The sequence below is a fragment of the Haliotis rufescens genome, unplaced genomic scaffold, assembly GCF_023055435.1.
Source record: "Haliotis rufescens isolate VD_foot unplaced genomic scaffold, xgHalRufe1.0.p SCAF_5, whole genome shotgun sequence".
NCBI classification, from domain to species: Eukaryota; Metazoa; Mollusca; class Gastropoda; order Lepetellida; family Haliotidae; genus Haliotis; species Haliotis rufescens.
The window spans coordinates 3982739-4004048 of NW_025964223.1; the positions used below are offsets into that span (position 1 = coordinate 3982739).

The 21310-nt window shown below is 42.8% G+C and overlaps 2 protein-coding genes across 2 annotated transcripts; one reads left to right on the plus strand and one right to left on the minus strand.

Annotated features, from left to right (window-relative positions):
• The first annotated feature begins 314 nt into the window (after positions 1-314).
• LOC124133554 lies at positions 315-8928 on the plus strand. The gene is made up of 7 exons (XM_046497986.2): positions 315-744; positions 1101-1354; positions 2242-2388; positions 2809-3032; positions 3790-4035; positions 7283-7603; positions 7895-8928. Exons 1-7 carry the CDS (start codon positions 456-458, stop codon positions 8178-8180), a joined length of 1767 nt encoding a protein of 588 aa, XP_046353942.2. The 5' UTR covers positions 315-455; the 3' UTR covers positions 8181-8928.
• A 3273-nt stretch (positions 8929-12201) lies between these two features.
• Positions 12202-21189, minus strand: LOC124133555. Its single transcript, XM_046497988.2, has 3 exons — positions 21073-21189; positions 19274-19409; positions 12202-15248 (listed from the first exon to the last, which is right to left on the minus strand). Exons 1-3 carry the CDS (start codon positions 21104-21106, stop codon positions 15074-15076), a joined length of 345 nt encoding a protein of 114 aa, XP_046353944.2. The 5' UTR covers positions 21107-21189; the 3' UTR covers positions 12202-15073.
• Positions 21190-21310: the final 121 nt, after the last annotated feature.

The window sequence follows — 21310 nt, forward strand, 5'->3', positions numbered from 1 at the left end:
TTCACGCTGAAGGAAATTCTCAAGTTCCTTAATCCAGCGCGTGACACCTTCGTTACACTCTCGAGAGCTCCGCGAACGGGTTATCGCTGTGAGGAGCTTTGGAAATTCTATGAATGAACCCGCACGTGTATATTCCTACGCATCGGAACGAGCACGTTGAAACGTAAACTATGCATTAGAATATATGACAGCTTATAATTGTGCTATTATTGCTAAGGATATATACATACGTGAACGTACATTTGATTAATATGTCTGCAAGGGATTAAACTCATACCTATATCAGCGGCCTATATTTCTGTGCGGAGTTTCGAGTGTTGCTAGGTACGCGAGTTGTTGACATGCTGAGCAAGTTGCTCGACATATAAATACGGAAATGCGGTACTAGCCCACGGTTCGCAGACATCAAGAACGTGGGCACCTTTACATGTTTTCAACACTTTTCATATCTGATAATGTCGAGAGGACGACGAGGCCGCGGTCGTAGGGGTGCCAGAGGTGGGCGTGGTCGTGGAAGAGGCAGGGGAAGATCTGGAGGCCGTGGAAGATCCGCATCGGCGTCAAACCCAGGTAACGACGAGGAAGGCAGTGCCCCAGAACAGTTGGACATCGAGACTAGGCCTAAGGACTTCTTCACTGGCACCGCCTCGGTCGCCCAGCACATCAAGGGGCAGACAGACAACCTGGACAGGTACGCGGCCACCATGGCAGTCCTCCGGAAGAGTGGGGTGGCTGTGGCTCAAAGTGAGTTCATATTGCTGACGTCAATAGTTTTGATGAATCGGCAACTATCTGTGTGCATACTTTTTTGTGAAACATTTTTGTGAAAGATCAGAGCTTGATATTTTACTATCAAATAAAGTTAAGAAGTATACATATATAGTTTCGACCCGTGAAGATCTGGGGTAGAATAGGTTTTCAGCAATCACTGCTTGCCGTAAAGGTGACTGTAAGAGGTGTCTAACGGGATTTGGTTGTCAGCCTGACTTGGCTGATGCATGTCATTGTATCCCAATTGTGTGGATCGATGCTTGTGATGTCAATCACTTGATTGTCTGGTCCCAACAACGAATAAAGTAAACTGTATTGTAAATTTGCAGATGCTTGTGTGCGAGCTTTGACTGCTGCATGGGCCCGGCATGACTACAAGCTTGCTGATGCCTTTCTTCAGAACAGAGAGCAGTTTGGATTTGTTGAGGTTTTGAAGGCCTTAACTTTACTCGACTCAGGGCGGAGAGTGCGTGTTCTCGAGAAAAAGCTCAAAAGGTTGCAACTCACAGGGTCAAAGATCAGCAAGAAGAAATTTGGAAAGCTGAAGTCAGACATTGACAACCTTCATGCTATTAAACCACCAGTGAGTACTGCAGGGGTTGTCTCCCTTGATGTGCTGAAAAGACAATCAGAAAATGCTAGCAATGTCTCAACACTGTAAACTATAAGGTTACAATGTTGTAACAATGTGAAATTGTTAGCTGGATAGAATCTAAGATCTTAATAAAATATTAAATAAAAATTAAAAATACATTTATACATGATAAAATGTATTACACAACCATACATAAACATTCAATGTGACTTGAGTCTAGCAAAGAAAATAACAGCATGGAGATTTGTTTTTCTAGTTATGTAAGAGTTGCCTCCCTTCCATTTATACTTAGCCGCAACACTTAAGATATATTGCAAGAGTTTGCGTGGCAAATCTATATGTTATTTACTGATAAGCAAATCACAATATGGCTAATATTTGAAATAAATGCAATCTCATTAAAACAAATCTTTGTGCTCCCTTTGTACACAATCATAGTGGTACTGAGCACTAAGATCTGATTTAATGAGAGTGAAATAGATGAAGTCCTACCATGAAACTGCCGTATTCAACATAATAAGCGCCCAGGGCGCTCTCAAAGTTAGAAATAGGGGGCTCTTATTAGAATATTATTTTGGTGAAAAACAACAGAGTTGAAAGATCGTAAATTTAGTGGTTTATGCTGACAGCCTGAAATGTTTATATTTTATACGACAGATATATTTTTTCCAGAATTTAAATTCCCATAATTAAGAATGCATATAACATACGTATTATACACGAATAAATAAGTCATGTATACATTGATCAATCGGAACAGGGGCTAATTGGGATTGTTCACTAGCCAATATATTAGAAAATTTCGCCGTGGGCGCTTATTAGAGTGGGGCGCTCATTACGTCGAATACGGTAATACTTACGATGACTGTTTCCAGCAAGGGTCTGCCAGTGGGGCCGTGTGCAAACATGTGCAGGCGTGGGTGAGGACGTTCACGAAGGAGGACCTGGAGTTCTACGCTCTCCACTACCCAAAGGATCCCTGGAAGAAACTGGCAGACATCTGCCACTTCAGCCCCAAAACAGTAAGTCTGACAAGTAATTATCCAGGTCAACTAAAGTGACATGGAAATATGGGGGGCTATGCTGTCAGCTGGTCTGTAGTGAGAGTATTAGCTTTTTCCGAGATGTATTTTCTTAAATCTTTATCATTTTAATTTAATCTGTCCACATGAAAAGAAAGTGTGCTACACGGCAAATTCACACTTTACTTTTTAGGCATATGGTGACATCATTCACAGTGTTCAGTTTTGCATTGAAGCGTTCCAAAACGTTTTCAACAACACATGTAAAAAATGTGACCGTATAGAAAATCTGCCTATGCTCATGCAGTCAACCACTTGTTTGCTGACAAGTGGTTGAGTTTAGATTAAAACAACATTCACTCACTCACACATGTCAGATATGGTTCTGTGTGTAATTCATTTCCTTATTTTGTACCTCAGGATTTTGCAGTGTTGCCATGGTTCCTGCCCTTCTGTCCTGGGGACAGTCCCCCTGAGGGATCGATGGTGGACAGGTGTTGCGACATCACAGAGGCTAACGTCAACGACCTCATCAAGGAGTATGACGTCCCGTACACTCATGTGAAGAAACACCAATCCAAGTTGACGAAAAGCTCGAAAGCCAGATTAGCTGCATATGAGCCGAAACTAGATACAGTGTTATGGTAAAACACTTTAAAGCAGTCATGTTTGTTTTTCAATAACTATCTTCATTATTCCATTGTATCTTTTACCAGATTTTCCTGTGTATGATACACGTACCCCTTTTGGGGGGAGTTGGGGAGTTGTGATTCAGTGGAGAGAAATACTGGCCCTTTCACCTCACCTGTTTCTTTATTAGAGCAGCGCGCGAGAGAAGACAGTCAAAATATCGATATAACTGATGAAAGGTTGTGAGGCACAATCAGTTCCTGTTGCCAAATTTTATTTTGTTTTATATGTCTAAAAATTTGCAAAGTAGGAAATATGCATCAGTAAAGCTCTCATTTTTTATTATTGAAACTTTGTTCATCACGAAACAATTGAGCTGCAGATGCAAGACAACAGGTTACAATAAATTAGGTTACAATAGATTAAGTGATGAGACAAGCTTAACTCAAACTGCAGTCTATATATTCAGAGAATATATTGAAGGACAAAATAACCTAAAATGTCTTTTTTATATTTTTTATTTTTTTCTTACTCACCAAGATTTTTCTTCAAAATATCTTAAACTATGATATTATTTCTTTTTAAACGACATTCTTTCACCATTTCACTCATACACTGACCATTCTTGAGATCTTAAGTAGATATATGTAATGGTTCTCTGAATTCTGGTAAAAATTGGAGTAAAATGAAAAATTCTCCTTTCTGTGTTGACTCCATGTTTAACCAAAGCAATGTGAATACTGTACTTATCTACTGTTTATCTCCCTTTAGGTGGTATGAAGATCTTCAGTGCTTGGAGGTAGACAAAATAATAACAGAACGACTTGAAGCAGGCGAGAATGTGAACCTGGCCAATGGGAAACTGTTGGAAAGATTATTAACCCTGAAGATACTTAGCAAGAATAACCCCACGTCATATTTCTGCACTATGGCCCGGACCTGGGTGTCAAATTACACAAAAGTTTCTTTTCTCCCCAAGCTGATCCCCTTGGCTGAAACAAGACTGACATCAATCAAGTAAGTATTACATGTATATAGGACTGATATATGCTCAACTCCGGCTATAAGTCCAACACTCAACTCCTGCTATAAGTCCAACACTCAACTCCGGCTATAAGTCCAACACTCAACTCCTGCTATAAGTCCAACACTCAACTCCTGCTATAAGTCCAACACTCAACTCCTGCTATAAGTCCAACACTCAACTCCTGCTATAAGTCTAACACTCAACTCCTGATATAAGTCCAACACTCAATTCCTGCTATAAGTCTAACACTCAACTCCTGATACAAGTCCAACACTCAACTCCTGCTATAAGTCCAACACTCAACTCCTGCTATAAGTCCAACATTCAACTCCTGCTATAAGTCCAACACTCAACTCCTGCTATAAGTCCAACACTCAACTCCTGATACAAGTCCAACACTCAACTCCTGATACAAGTCCAACACTCAACTCCTGATATAAGTCCAACACTCAATTCCTGCTATAAGTCTAACACTCAACTCCTGATACAAGTCCAACACTCAACTCCTGCTATAAGTCCAACACTCAACTCCTGCTATAAGTCCAACATTCAACTCCTGCTATAAGTCCAACACTCAACTCCTGCTATAAGTCCAACACTCAACTCCTGATACAAGTCCAACACTCAACTCCTGATACAAGTCCAACACTCAACTCCTGATACAAGTCCAACACTCAACTCCTGCTATAAGTCCAACACTCAACTCCTGCTATAAGTCCAACACTCAACTCCTGCTATAAGTCCAACACTCAACTCCTGCTATAAGTCCAACACTCAACTCCTGATGTAAGCCCAACACTCAACTCCTGATGTAAGCCCAACACTCAACTCCTGATGTAAGCCCAACACTCAACTCCTGCTATAAGTCCAACACTCAACTCCTGCTATAAGTCCAACACTCAACTCCTGCTATAAGTCCAACACTCAACTCCTGCTATAAGTCCAACACTCAACTCCTGATGTAAGCCCAACACTCAACTCCTGATGTAAGCCCAACACTCAACTCCTGATGTAAGCCCAACACTCAACTCCTGATGTAAGCCCAACACTCAACTCCTTATACAAGTCCAACACTCAACTCCTTATACAAGTCCAACACTCAACTCCTGCTATAAGTCCAACACTCAACTCCTGCTATAAGTCCAACACTCATCTCCTGCTATAAGTCCAACACTCAACTCCTGCTATAAGTCCAACACTCATCTCCTGCTATAAGTCGAACACTCATCTCCTGCTATAAGTCCAACACTCATCTCCTGCTATAAGTCCAACACTCAACTCCTGCTATAAGTCCAACACTCAACTCCTGATACAAGTCCAACACTCAACTCCTGCTATAAGTCAAACACTTAACTTCTGATATAAGTCCAACACTCAACTCCTGCTATAAGTCCAACACTCATCTCCTGCTATAAGTCGAACACTTAACTCCTGATTTAAGTCCAACACTCAATTCCTGATGTAAGTCCAACACGCAACTCCTGATGTAAGCCCAACACTCAACTCCTGATGTAAGCCCAACACTCAACTCCTGATGTAAGCCCAACACGCAACTCCTGATGTAAGCCCAACACTCAACTCCTGATGTAAGCCCAACACTCAACTCCTGATGTAAGCCCAACACTCAACTCCTGATGTAAGCCCAACACTCAACTCCTGATGTAAGTCCAACACTCATCTCCTGCTATAAGCCCAACACTCAACTCCTGATGTAAGCCCAACACTCAACTCCTGATGTAAGCCCAACACTCAACTCCTGATGTAAGTCCAACACTCAACTCCTGCTATAAATCCAACACTCAACTCCTGCTATAAGTCCAACACTCAACTCCTGATGTAAGTCCAACACGCAACTCCTGATCTAAGTCCAACATTCAACTCTTGATACAAGTAAAACATTCAACTTCTGATTTATGTCGAACACTTAACACTCTGATATAAGTCCACCACTTAACTTCTGACAGACACTCAACTTCTGATATAAGTCCAACACTAAACCCCTGCTATAAGTCCAACACTCAACTTCTGATGTAAGTCCAACACTCAACTCCTGATATAAGTCCAACACTAAACCCCTGATATAAGTCAGACACTCGCCTTCTGATATAAGTCCAACACTCAACTCCTGACAGACACTCAACTCCTGATATAAGTCCAACAGTCAACTCCTGATGTAAGCCCATCAATCAACTTCTGATATAAGTCCAACACTAAACTTCTGAAACCCCCGATATAAGTCCAACACTCGCCTTCTGATATAAGTCCAACACTAAACCCCCGATATAAGTCCAACACTCGCCTTCTGATATAAGTCCAACACTAAACCCCCGATATAAGTCCAACACTCGCCTTCTGATATAAGTCCAACACTAAACCCCTGATATAAGTCCAACACTAAACCCCCGATATAAGTCCAACACTCGCCTTCTGATATAAGTCCAACACACAACTTCTGATCAATCTCATTAAAATCAGATCCTAGTTCTCGCTATCGCTAAACAAAGATGTGTGGACATCACATTAGGGGTCACATCAGAACGACCTTTCATTCAACCAATCAGAGCATCGCTTACCAGATCATAAAAGTGACCGTCGGAATGTGTTTTCTAATCATGCAACCATGATATATTTAACACGGGGTATTCTGAACGACAGTTACAGGTTTTATGATCATATCCATACAATCTATGCCATCTATAAGCCATTCCAGAATGTTCTTCTTATCAGTTTTACCATTTTTAATCGAGAATACGTCAAAATATGTTTCGAAGTGTAGTCGCCAGTTTGAAACATATGTCATAAAGCTCAAGAAATCTACCTTCTGATTGTCCAATGTCGATTTCTTGTCAATCATTTCATTGGTCGGTCAAAATTCACGAAAGGTCGTTCTGATGTGACCTGTAATGGCATTTCAACAGATCTTTGTTTAGAGACTGATTTTAATGAGATTGAATTTCTGATATAAGTCCAACACTCAACTCCTGACAGACACTCAACTTCTGATGTCAGTCCAACATTCAATTCCTGATACAAGTCCAACACTCAACTTCTGATGTAAGCCCAAAATTCAACTTCTGATATAAGTCCAACATTCAGCTCTTGACATAAGTCCACTACTTAACTTCTGACAGACACTCAACTCCTGCAATAAGTCCAATTTAAGTAAGAACAGAACATTACCACTAGGCTCCCACTGTATAATGTTATCACTTATTTCTTATTTGCACTTTTCTTTAGACTTCCCCTCGAGTCCCCAATTGTTGTGATGGGCGATGCATCCGGGTCCATGGAGGTTGCCATCCAAACCAGCACCATTATCGCCAGTCTGCTCACCGCGATCTGCTCAGCCAGACTTGTCTTCTTCGATCACGAGAATCGTGAAGCTCCATACTTGCCCAAGACCATCGATGAAGTGCTGGAACTGGCTATAGAAACCAAGGCAGGAGGGATGACAACTCCTGCCGCTAGCTTGTGGCCGTTCTATGAGAAGAAGGAGGTTGTGAAGACATTCATCATGGTGACTGACGAAGAGGAGAATGAAAAAGTTCAGGATATGTTGTGAGTTGAAAATTGAGGATTGGCTGTTTTAGACATATGGTCTACTGACTTCATATCTGTTGTGTAAATTCTTTTCAAGGAAATTTGATTTGGAGTAAATGTTGGTCCTGTTTCTACACAATGGGATTTTGGGTGCAACTTTATGTAGAGACTTGTTTTGGACAAAGGATAAAAATTGCAGACAAAGGTTTACCTTATCTAATGATAATATTCAGCAATTCAAACAATTCAACTTGTTATTGGTTTTAATATCATGACAATTTGATGTGTTTCGCAATAATTTCATTTCAGTTTTGCTGAGTTGTACAAGAAATATCATGACGAAGTATTTCCTGCCAAGCTGGTCTTCATGTCCTTCCTCGAATCCCAGCATGCAAAGGGGAAAATGGTGACTGAACTTCAAGAAGCTGGATTCCATCCACTCCAGTTCAAACTGGAAGAAGACCGCCCTGACCTGACTAAACTGGACAATCTGTTCGGGCTGCTGTCGTCTGATTCCGCCTCCTTCAAAGATGAAATCACTGAGATGCAGAAGAACATCACAAAGTTGGGGCTGGGCAAGTTCTTCAAGGGTTGAGCCTCAAGACAGAGTAAAATGGGTAAGGTCAGTACCTGAACTAAAGGGGTGTTTTCACAGAAAAATACCAGGGCTAGAACTGTCGTAAGGCTGTACGAACAAATTGGAGTTACGACTAAGCTACGCATTTAATTACAGTTACACACATAGTTTACACACAGGTTCAATAGTTAACACAATTGGGAGATCACGTAATTTAGCATAATAACCTAGGGTAAGGGACATCATGTGGCCATTTTCAGAACCGATTAGAAACATCTTATAAATTTGATATGAGTACGTCTGGAAGTTGTATGTATCTTGTAGTCTCTCTTATTACTCACGTTTTGGCCGTGAATCGCTCCTATTGGTCATTTGGGGGGTGGGTGTTTTCCTACTTGAGTGCTCCTGCCTCTTGTTGTATGTTCCACCACGACCTATGATGTGCCCAGCACAATATGGTAGGAACGCCCTGATTGGTTGTGACCTGGTACTGCAGCATTCAGTGTCTTATGAGCTCAGGATTCCCGACAAGTAAGTCCTCTCAAGTTCGCGGATATTTTGGCACAGACTCTTGTTTAACAAGACGCCTCTATAGTTAGTTGTAGAATAGGTCTGAAACTGAAATTGGTTCTCTCCGTCCGTCTGTGTGTCCGTGTGTGTGCGTGCGTCCCGAAATCATTTCCGGAGCATAACTCAGAAACCGTTAAATGTTTTTCTACGAAACTTTGCATGTCTATCAGACTCATGCTGAACTGGTGCTTTTCGCTATGTAGGAATTTTAGAAAAATATTTTTGGACTTAGGTTCTATAAGGATGGTGTTCATTTCCGGAGTGTAACTCAAAAAACGTTAAATACTTTCTTACAAAACTTTGTCTACCAGGCACATACTGAACTGGTGCCTTTTGCTATATAGGAATTTTATGAGCTTTTATTTTTTATGTTTCCATGGCAACAAATTGGACTTAGGTTCTATAGCGTAGAGTTTGTTTCCAGAGCACAACTCAAAACCCATTCAATACTTTCTTACAAAACTTTGCATGTCTACCGGGCACATACTGAACCGGTGTCTTTTGATATTTAGCACTTTTAGAAACTTTTTTTTTTACATTTCCATGGCAACAAGTTGGACTTAGAAAACAATAAGGGTATGGTTTGATTCCGGAGGAAAGTTTCGACATCTATCAGACACATCCTGAATTTTTGCCTTTTGCTATTTATTAATTTTAGAAATGTATATTACCTGGCATCATTTCCCGAAATTTTTCCTTGCCAAACATTGCATGTCTATATATAAAGCATATACTGAACTGGTGCCTTTTGATATTAAGGAGTTTTAGAAATGTTTATTTTGTAATATCCATTGCAGCTACTTTGACATGGGCTAAGAGAAATGTTGGGTCAGTTACCTGGTTTGGGACAATAATGTGTTAAAATGGGCGGGGGATATAGATGACTTCGTGGACTATACGCTTGTTTTATATTCTGTTAAACATTTTACTTTTGTTATATTAAAAATTCATTGTATTTGCAACAAGCCTTTTTGTCCTTATTCACCTGCCTAATGCGTGAGCCATACTACAGAGTCTCACAGGAGTGTCCCCAGCTAGCTGAGTCACGGTTAAACCACACATTTACCATCAAATAAAACACAACGCAAAGGGCCATGAGTCAGCAGTGGGATTCGATCTATGTATGGCTCTGATTTGGAACTCCGCCCACCTCTTGTATGTCTGAGCTGGAGCTCCGCCCACCTCTTGTATGTCTGAGTTGGAGCTCCGCCCACCTCTTGTATGTCTGAGTTGGAACTCCGCCCACCTCTTGTATGTCTGAGTTGGAACTCCGCCCACCTCTTGTATGTGTGAGACTGAAACTCCGCTCACCTCTTGTATGTGTGAGACTGAAACTCAGCTCACCTCTTGTATGTCTGAGTTGGAGCTCCGCCCACCTCTTGTATGTCTGAGCTGGAGCTCCGCCCACCTCTTGTATGTGTGAAACAGAATCTCAGCTCACCTCTTGTATGTGTGAGACAGAATCTCAGCTCACCTCTTGTATGTCTGAGTTGGAGCTCCGCTCACCTCATGTATGTCTGAGTTTGAGCTCCGCTCACCTCATGTATGTCTGAGTTGGAGCTCCACCCACCTCTTGTATGTGTGAGACAGAATCTCAGCTCACCTCTTGTATGTGTGAGACAGAATCTCAGCTCACCTCTTGTATGTGTGAGACAGAATCTCAGCTCACCTCTTGTATGTGTGAGACTGAAACTCCGCTCACCTCTTGTATGTGTAAGACTGAAACTCCGCCCACCTCTTGTATGTCTGAGCTGGAGCTCCACCCACCTCTTGTATGTCTGAGCTGGAGCTCCGCCCACCTCTTGTATGTCTGAGTTGGAGCTCCGCCCACCTCTTGTATGTCTGAGCTGGAGCTCCACCCACCTCTTGTATGTGTGAGACAGAATCTCAGCTCACCTCTTGTATGTGTGAGACTGAAACTCCGCTCACCTCTTGTATGTCTGAGTTGGAGCTCCGCTCACCTCATGTATGTCTGAGTTTGAGCTCCGCTCACCTCATGTATGTCTGAGTTGGAGCTCCACCCACCTCTTGTATGTGTGAGACAGAATCTCAGCTCACCTCTTGTATGTGTGAGACTGAAACTCCGCTCACCTCTTGTATGTCTGAGTTGGAGCTCCACCCACCTCTTGTATGTGTGAGACAGAATCTCAGCTCACCTCTTGTATGTGTGAGACTGAAACTCCGCTCACCTCTTGTATGTCTGAGCTGGAGCTCCACCCACCTCTTGTATGTCTGAGCTGGAGCTCTGCTCACCTCTTGTATGTGTGAGACTGAAACTCCGCTCACCTCTTGTATGTGTGAGACTGAAACTCCGCTCACCTCATGTATGTCTGAGTTGGAGCTCCGCCCACCTCATGTATGTCTGAGTTGGAGCTCCGCCCACCTCATGTATGTCTGAGTTAGAGCTCCGCCCACCTCTTGTATGTCTGAGCTGGAGCTCCACCCACCTCTTGTATGTGTGAGACAGAATCTCAGCTCACCTCTTGTATGTGTGAGACAGAATCTCCGCTCACCTCTTGTATGTGTAAGACTGAAACTCCGCCCACCTCTTGTATGTCTGAGCTGGAGCTCCACCCACCTCTTGTATGTCTGAGCTGGAGCTCCACCCACCTCTTGTATGTCTGAGCTGGAGCTCTGCTCACCTCTTGTATGTGTGAGACTGAAACTCCGCCCACCTCTTGTATGTCTGAGACTGAAACTCCGCCCACCTCTTGTATGTCTGAGCTGGAGCTCCACCCACCTCTTGTATGTCTGAGCTGGAGCTCTGCTCACCTCTTGTATGTGTGAGACTGAAACTCCGCTCACCTCTTGTATGTGTGAGACAGAATCTTAGCTCACCTCTTGTATGTGTAAGACTGAAACTCCGCTCACCTCTTGTATGTCTGAGTTGGAGCTCCGCCCACCTCTTGTGTGTGTGTGACTGAAACTCCGCTCACCTCATGTATGTCTGAGATGCACTTTCTTCTCATCTCGCACCAGATGCTACACAGCCATATTCAACACATTAACACCTAAAGACCCGTGAAGATCCAGGTAGAATAGGTCTTCAGCAACCCATGCTTGTCGTAAAAGGCGACTATGCTTGTCGTAAGAGGCAAATCGGGATCGGGTGGTCAGGCTCGCTGACCTGGTTGATGTATGTCATCGTATCTCAATTGCGTGGATCGATGCTCATGATATCAAACACTGGATTGTCTGGTCCAGACTCGATTATTTACAGATCGCCGTCATATAGCTAGCATATTGTTGAGTGCGGCGTTGAAGAACAAACCAATCAACCAGCCAACCGAAAGTCCAAACTATACAACTACCATAGGCTACAGTTGGTGACAAAATATTTTCACCTTCAACAAGTCGACTTCGTGTTCAAAACTTACAAAAGTTGACTCAACGGCAACAATGAAGGATCAATTTGGCAGAATTTGTGTATGCCGATGTAAATCGCTCATCGAAGACCTTACAGACACTAGTCAAGACAATAACAGTGGTAAGTTTGAGAGTTTATTGACGACATTAAAGAGACACATACTGAGCCATACACAGTTTTACACACATATTAGGACGACTCGTGGTTTGAACCAGTCATATATGTCGTCATACGCTGTGACTGTTTCCGGAAGCAGACAACATAATCACAAGGTCAAGCTTTATGCCGCAGTAAATACAGCGAAACTCCACAAGCCCGGAAAAACACCCTCTGGCCGATCCGGGAGTGAACGTTTGGAAGGTCTACACAAACCAAGGATACATGACTTCACAACTATTTTCATTATTCCGGACATTCGCTGGTCCGGACAATTTCACATGGAAAAGTACTGTCTGGATTAACGGGGTCTCAAATTTTTTTTTCCGTTTTTATTTTTGTGAGTGAACCCCACCCTCTTCGTTAACCCATGCCACCATACCCTCATACCCACACTGTGATATGAAAATAGTCTTGTCTCTGTTATAGGATATCAGTTTTTAAAACGCGTCAACCGTTTTGAAGTCAAAATTACAACATGCCTACGGTGTGACTTGATCTGATGCATTGGTTTCCAACGGGAAACTGGCTTTACAGGCGTTTTGGTAAACATTTTTTGCAATTCATTTGACATTTAGACCCACCGAAAAAACTCAAATTCTTAATAGTCCGGTTAACTTCCGTTTATCTATAATAGTGAGACCCCGTTAATCAAGATTAATCATTATTGCGGACGATTTCTGTTCGCAACGTCTTATGACAATGAAAATGAAATTAATGCATATTTGATTTAATCCGGACAATTCAGTAACCTTCTGGTTAAACGAGGTTTCGCTGTACTTAGACGACGCGAATAAAGTCGGCCGCAGTGATTGATCAGTGTCAAGTGCTTGTTAGATATCCATTATCAGGGCTGATATATGACGCAGTATTAATCTATAATTCTGGTTAATCATGGACAGACGAAGACTGTTTTAAATCACCAGTTGAACAGATGTGGATTAAAGAATGGTGAGTCATAATTAGACTGTAGTCACACATGCCAGTATACTGAGGGAACACGGTATAACGAGGTTCAGTGTAACAGAGAACAGGTGCAAACATTAACGTAATAAAAAAATTGAAAAGTAGAAAAGTGTTTTTGTCTATTTAAGGGACAATGTCGAATAAGGGCATGGTTCCCACTGCCACTGGAAAACCTGGAAAACCTGGAAATGTGTTGGAAAAATTTCCAGTCAGGGAAATATCAGGGAATTCACTAAAAACTTCAAAATCAGGGATATATCAGGGATTTTTTGCTCTTGGAACTCATACTCTCTATTATTTAATGGTTGTGGCAGCCACTCAAATTTAAGCAATGGAGTTTATTCGTTTGAAAAAGAGGTATTTGTCAAATTTTACTATATCAAGGTCAAGGTCAATGTGGCTGATAGGGATTTGCGCCCCTTACCTCCAGAGCTAACTAAATTCTAAATTTAAAATATTTTGAGTAAAATATTACATTGCCTTGGTATTATTTTACCATTTGAATTTCAGAAATCAATTTGAATGTAAAATTTCAAATCTCATAAAGTTCTACTGTTCAAGAACAAACAAAATAATGCAATTAGGATTCTATAAAGCTCTTTGTTAATGAAAAGTGTATCAGTGTTAGATAAATCATTGGAAAAACTTAGGGTGACTTCAGTTGTGGTTATAATTATCTATTCCCTGGTGACCTTTTGAAAGTGCAGATGTATATTTGAATGGTTAGTTTGTGAAATGCTGTGCATGAATGTTGCACTGAAAGTAGTGATGGTATTTACTTTATTATAATGTTACTAATTAGTTCATGTTCATGTTTCTAAAGTTGTGAGATCCTAGTCCTGAAGTCCATTTTCAAAAATTGTGATACTTGTTTTGATTAGGCAATGATTGATGGAGTTAATTTGTAGTTTGCACTCTTTAAATGGTGGCAGATGGATGGCCTTAAGGGGAGGATAATTACTTGGTGACTTAGTTTTCCTTAAACCAAACATAACACACTTTTGTACAGAAATATCTAAAAAAAGACGTTTCCATTGGTCTATTTTAAAGCTGTTTATATAATAAAGTTAAAACACCACTCCCAGTTGTTATAATGGAGGCCGTGTAATGCAGTCTGGAAAAGTTCTAAGTTCTCTGGAAATATCAGGGAAATGTCAGGGAATTTTTCGGAAGAAAAAACGTGGGAACCATGAAGGGTCTTTATGACCCAAAGGATTTGCTCATTTCAAGGAAACATGTTTAGACAATGTTGTGGTAGTTGCCACATGCGTTCATATGAATGGAATGTGCTTTGTCCATGCCAATAATTTTGGAATTATAACAATCCTAAATGTATAGGTTAGGCGAAGATATGTCAAACAATTAGTTAAAACATGTTCAGGAAACGTTTTTCTAATATTTGGCCACAAGCAATATTTGTACCCAAAATATTTGTCAACGCCAGAGAACAATCAATCTGGACCATCTGCCCCAGCAGCTTCCAAACAGTGATGAGACCCATATGAATGGGTCCCTGAAAACCGATCATTTTCATATTTTATAAAAAGATTTTCCATAAATCTAAAATTTGACTTATTCAGTATTCCAGAAAGGCCCTCATCCCACCTCGTCCTTTAAACGATGCTTGAAAAGTTAAGGCAATATATGAATATTATTTATGCCCAACTATGCATTTTAGCGTACTGTGACGAAGACACGAAGAAAAACTGTATGTTGATCATTCAACTTCGATACGGCATTTGGTTTGTTATATACTGGTATGTAGTTTCCGTTTAACTGGGTAGGCTTTGTTTAAGCCCACACCACACAGAGAAGCACATGCCCTGTCCTCCGCATTCCCCCATCCACGCTCTCAGATCATCTTGTCAAGGCCCAGCCACACAGCAAGCATCATCATCAGGACTAACACCAACTGCGGGGATAGCACCGTTCCGCCATTGTCGTTTTGTGACGTAGTTGTCGTCGTTGAGAGCGTTGAAGACATTGTGGAGAAACAAGAATTGTCTCCCGATAACGTTGCGTTCTCACTGGAAGAAAATTACAGAGAAAACTGTTTAATTAAGTATTCTGGAATTCTTGGTTGAAATCAAGCTTCATACTTGTGCGTTGGACAATTTGTCATTTGAATATTTTACCGTGAAGCGGGGTTCTGGTTGTGATCCAATTCCCTGCGTGTTAAACCTGATAAATCTAATACCTACTTACATCGCAGCATGACCTGTGGAGGTCCAAACCGTTAGGGCATGGTAATGTGAAGGTTCATACACTCAGGGCATGGTGCTATGACGGTTCATACACTCAGGGCATGGTGCTATGACGGTTCATACACTCAGGGCATGGTGCTATGAATGTTCATACAATCAGGGCATGGTGCTATGAATGTTCATACAATCAGGGCATGGTAATGTGAAGGTTCATACATTCAGGGCATGGCGCTATGGAGGTCCATACACTCAGGGCATGGTGCTATGACGGTTCATACACTCAGGGCATGGTGCTATGAAGTTTCATACAATCAGGGCATGGTGCTATGAAGGTTCATGCACTCAGGGCATGGTGCTATGAATGTTCATACAATCAGGGCATGGTGATATGAAGGTTCATACACTCAGGGCATGGCGCTGTGAAGGTTCATACACTCAGGGCATGGTGCTATGACGGTTCATACACTCAGGGCATGGTGCTATGAATGTTCATACAATCAGGGCATGGTGCTATGAAGGTTCATGCACTCAGGGCATGGTGCTATGAATGTTCATACAATCAGGGCATGGTGATATGAAGGTTCATACACTCAGGGCATGGCGCTGTGAAGGTTCATACACTCAGGGCATGGTGCTATGACGGTTCATACACTCAGGGCATGGTGCTATGAATGTTCATACAATCAGGGCATGGCGCTATGAAGGTTCATGCACTCAGGGCATGGTGCTATGAATGTTCATACAATCAGGGCATGGTGATATGAAGGTTCATACACTCAGGGCATGGCGCCGTGAAGGTTCATACACTCAGGGCATGGCGCTATGGGGGTTCATACACTCAGGGCATGGCGCTATGAAGGTTCATACACTCAGGGCATGGTGCTATGAAGGTTCATGCACTCAGGGCATGACGCAATGAAGGTTCATGCACTCAGGGCATGGTGCTATGAAGGTTCATGCACTCAGGGCATGGCGCTATGGAGGTTCATACGCTCAGGGTATGGCGCTATGAAGGTTCATACACTCAGGGCATGGCGCTATGAAGGTTCATACACTCAGGGCATGGCGCTATGGAGGTTCATACACTCAGGGCATGGCGCTATGGAGGTTCATACACTCAGGGCATGGCGCTATGAAGGTTCATACACTCAGGGCATGGTGCTATGAAGGTTCATACACTCAGGGCATGGCGCTATGGAGGTTCATACACTCAGGACATGGTGCTATGAAGGTTCATGCACTCAGGGCATGGTGCTATGAATGTTCATACAATCAGGGCATGGTGCTATGAAGGTTCATGCACTCAGGGCATGGTGCTATGAATGTTCATACAATCAGGGCATGGTGATATGAAGGTTCATACACTCAGGGCATGGCGCTGTGAAGGTTCATACACTCAGGGCATGGTGCTATGACGGTTCATACACTCAGGGCATGGTGCTATGAATGTTCATACAATCAGGGCATGGCGCTATGAAGGTTCATGCACTCAGGGCATGGTGCTATGAATGTTCATACAATCAGGGCATGGTGATATGAAGGTTCATACACTCAGGGCATGGCGCCGTGAAGGTTCATACACTCAGGGCATGGCGCTATGGGGGTTCATACACTCAGGGCATGGCGCTATGAAGGTTCATACACTCAGGGCATGGTGCTATGAAGGTTCATGCACTCAGGGCATGACGCAATGAAGGTTCATGCACTCAGGGCTTGGTGCTATGAAGGTTCATGCACTCAGGGCATGGCGCTATGGAGGTTCATACGCTCAGGGTATGGCGCTATGAAGGTTCATACACTCAGGGCATGGCGCTATGAAGGTTCATACACTCAGGGCATGGCGCTATGGAGGTTCATACACTCAGGGCATGGCGCTATGGAGGTTCATACACTCAGGGCATGGCGCTATGAAGGTTCATACACTCAGGGCATGGCGCTATGAAGGTTCATACACTCAGGGCATGGCGCTATGGAGGTTCATACACTCAGGACATGGTGCTATGAAGGTTCATACACTCAGGGCATGGCGCTATGAAGGTTCATACACTCAGGGCATGGTGCTATGGAGGTTCATACACTCAGGGCATGGCGCTATGGAGGTTCATACACTCAGGACATGGTGCTATGAAGGTTCAAGCCGCCTCCGTGGTCTTGTAGTAGAGCGTCCGCCCGGAGAGCGGAAGGTCCGGGGTTCGATCCCCGGCCGCGTCATACCAAAAGACGTTAAAAGGTGGTACTTGTTGTAACCCTGTCTGGCGCTCGTCATTAGGGAGCTAAAACAAGGACTGGTCGGCTCGGAGTCAGTATACTGTGTCTGAGTGGGGTATTCATGTTAAACTGCTGCATGGTATCTCAGTGAGCTAGCACTATAAATCGGCATCAGTCCGGACTAGTACAAGCAGCAACAAACACACACACACACGTGCATGCACGTCGCTATATAAGTGCAATAATCTTGGACGCGACGTTAAACACAATTTCACCTCAACTATGAAGGTTCATACACTCAAGGCATGGTGCTGTGAAGGTTCATACATTCAGGGCATGGCGCTATGAAGGTTCATACACTCAGGGCATGGCGCTATGAAGGTTTATACACTCAGGGCATGGTGCTGTGAAGGTTAATACAATCAGGGCATGGCGCTATGAAGGTTCATACACTCAGGGCATGGCGCTATGAAGGTTCATACACTCAGGGCATGGTGCTGTGAAGGTTAATACACTCAGGGCATGGTGCTATGAAGTTCATACACTCAGGGCATGGTGCTATGAAGGTTCATACTCTTTTCACATGACTCTACGAAGGTTCATATAAGCTCTGACCCCGTAGTGTTTCGGTAAACATAAATGAATTTCCATACAGTATTTCTGTTGCAATATTCAGTAAAGGTTCGTACAGTTAGGAAATAATTCTGAGAATGTCCGTCCCTCACAGTTAGGGGGCTAATAGGTGAAGGTTTCTCCATTTCAGTCTAAACACTATGGAGGTCCCCCAACTTCGCTATTTGTAGTCTTGAGTGATGATTATGAATGTCAATTGATTAATTATATATACGATTTTACAGCGAATTGCTGCGCCTCAGACGACTGTGCCACCCGTGCCCCCTATAAGTACAGTGATGAAGGTTGCAGAGGTTAATACCAATTTGGTGAAGCCGCGGACACAGGTATAGTGCTGACAAAGCAATGATTGCGCATCCTCTTGGCTCATTTGATGAAGGAACATGGGCAAAGTGAGTGAGTGAGTATTGTTTGACGCCGTTTTTATTCCAGCAATATCACGAATAAATTGTTTGATAGGCATTACTTAGAAGTTGACGGATGACAAGGTAGACACAATTTTTATGGATAACAACTTCTTTAATACTGTAAAAAGCGACGTTTCGGTATAGATCCATATACCGTTGTCAAGCAAGACTGAATGAGGGACTTTGTACAGAATATATATAGTAGGTGGAAGATTAAAAGTAGAGGATTAACAGTAAGAACAATTGCATATGTGAGTGGGATAACATAGGTAAACGGTTGACAACAAGGGGACAATACTGTCACAACACGATGGACAGATAACACATAGGTGGAAGCCAATGGGAAATGAAGCCCACCCACACCGATGGGCTTCACACATTGTACCCATGTCGGGAATCGACGTGACGAGCGTGACGAGCGTGACGAGCGAACGCTTTAACCACTAGGCTACCCGACCGCCTCTCATGGGCAAAGCAAACTGCCACCTGGTATTGAATGATATGACAATACTTAAAGCGTTCTAGTTTTATCAGCAGCAAATGCGTTTGCTTAAACATGAAATCCATCTGAGCTCGCGTTAAATAAAGGATATATCTCACAAGCATATTCTGTCGTTGGCCTCACATGACCCCTGTGCTGTGGTACCGTCGGTGAAGCAGTAGACGATGAGGTCGGGTTGACATACGGCGGGGTTGAAGTCGGTGCAGTTGGTGACGAGAGAACAGCGGGCAACGCCTGTAACATGACACGTGTTTCTTATTATTTTGTTAAACAACATCAAACTTTACAATATAAAACCTAAAGAACTCCTTCTTCATGCCCTAGGACATCCTCGTTTATGCAGGGTATTTTATTTAAATTATATTACAATTAATCCCTGGGCCTATTCGCTACCATTGGCTTTATTTTAGCCCGATTCGAATGACAATAGCTGTCCAATCAATTACACTCTTGAGCAATGTAGCCAATTTATGCAAGTTAGTGATAAGATAGGTGAAGCTGGTGACGTCACTTCCGGAACGAAGATTTGATGGTGGACAGGTCCAGGGTACTTAGCATAATATATTTGAGACCTCATACACTGGGTAATCAAGGATGAATGTAGGGTTAAGACGGATGAAACGGTATCGAACTGTACCTTGATACAATTTTGAGATTCAGAAATCACTCAGTGTAGAGACTGACTTGGCGTGAACGCAGTTTTGAACGGTATGTCAGATATTTGACGGTATTTTCACTGGCACGGCTTAATTTGGAAAGAAAGTGACGCAAGTCGCTATTTACTACAGTACGGTACAGACAACCCACGTCTAATAGCGTCTGTCTGACAGTCGACCACCGACCATCTTTGACAAGGCAAAGGGACGTAACTCACATTGTGTTGAGGGGCATTCACAGAGGGTCACCAGTAGAAAATCTAGTGACACTATAGCGCATTTACTGAATTTATTGAAACAGAAAACGATTCATTAATAATTTATTACATCTGCTATATACATATACATATCATAGTTACGAGACCGCCTCCGTGGTCTAGTGGTAGAGCGTCCGCCCGGAGAGCGGAAGGTCCGGGGTATGATCCACGGCCGCGTCATACCAAAAGACGTTAAAAGATGGTACTTGTTGTTACCCTGTCTGGCGCTCGGCATTAAGTGGCTAAAACAAGGACTGGTCGGCTCGGAGTCAGTATACTGTGTCTGAGTGGGGTATTCATGTTAAACTGCGGCATGGTATCTCAGTAAGCTAGCACTATAAATCGGCATCAGTCCGGACTAGTACAAGCAGCCACACAAACACACACACGTACATGCACGTCGCTATAAAAGTGCAATAGTCTTGGACGCGACGTTAAACCCCATTTCACCTCGCCTCATAGTTACGAGAAGCGCATCTTGACTATGAATTGAAAGGCTGAAGCACTGAAGATATATATATATATGGATGCCTCAGTGAAACTCTGTTATCACGAAACACCTGTTTTCCGGACGACTATTAGGGGCGACGTCGATCTAAAGCGGCAAGCAAATGAGCCCCGTCGAAATTCCTGGCTAGAACGGGTCCCGAAGACCCTATGCTGGTCTAAAGAGGCGATCAAGAGGATCGGATGGTCCGACTGGGTGACTTGGCTGATTGGTGTCATCGGATCCCGACGTAGATCGTTGCTCACAATATCAATCACTAAACTTTCTGGTCCAGACTTGATTATTTACATGCCGCCATCACATAGCTGAATTATTGTTGGGTCCGGCGTCAAATAACAAACAAACAAACAAACAAACTTCTTATGCATGATTCCTTAGTCAGAAATTTGTTCACCTTGACGAGTTAACTGAGAACGATACTGTCTGGAATGACAGGGTTTTGTTGTACTGGGGTGCCCTTAACCCTTTCTACTCACCCATCACCAAGGCCAGCAATATCAACATCATCATGATCGGGGTTGCGTCAGGTGCCTGCAGATTCACACCAACATCAATCAAGAACCAGGTGTTGGCTGGCTTTTTATATAACAACCTCCCCATGTTTATGCGGGTTATAAACGTGTTTCGAGGGTGTCGTGAAGTTTTAGTGGAGTACAAGGCTTCTCACATTCACCTGTGCAAAGTCATAAATATTAATGTATGGTCATTTATTCT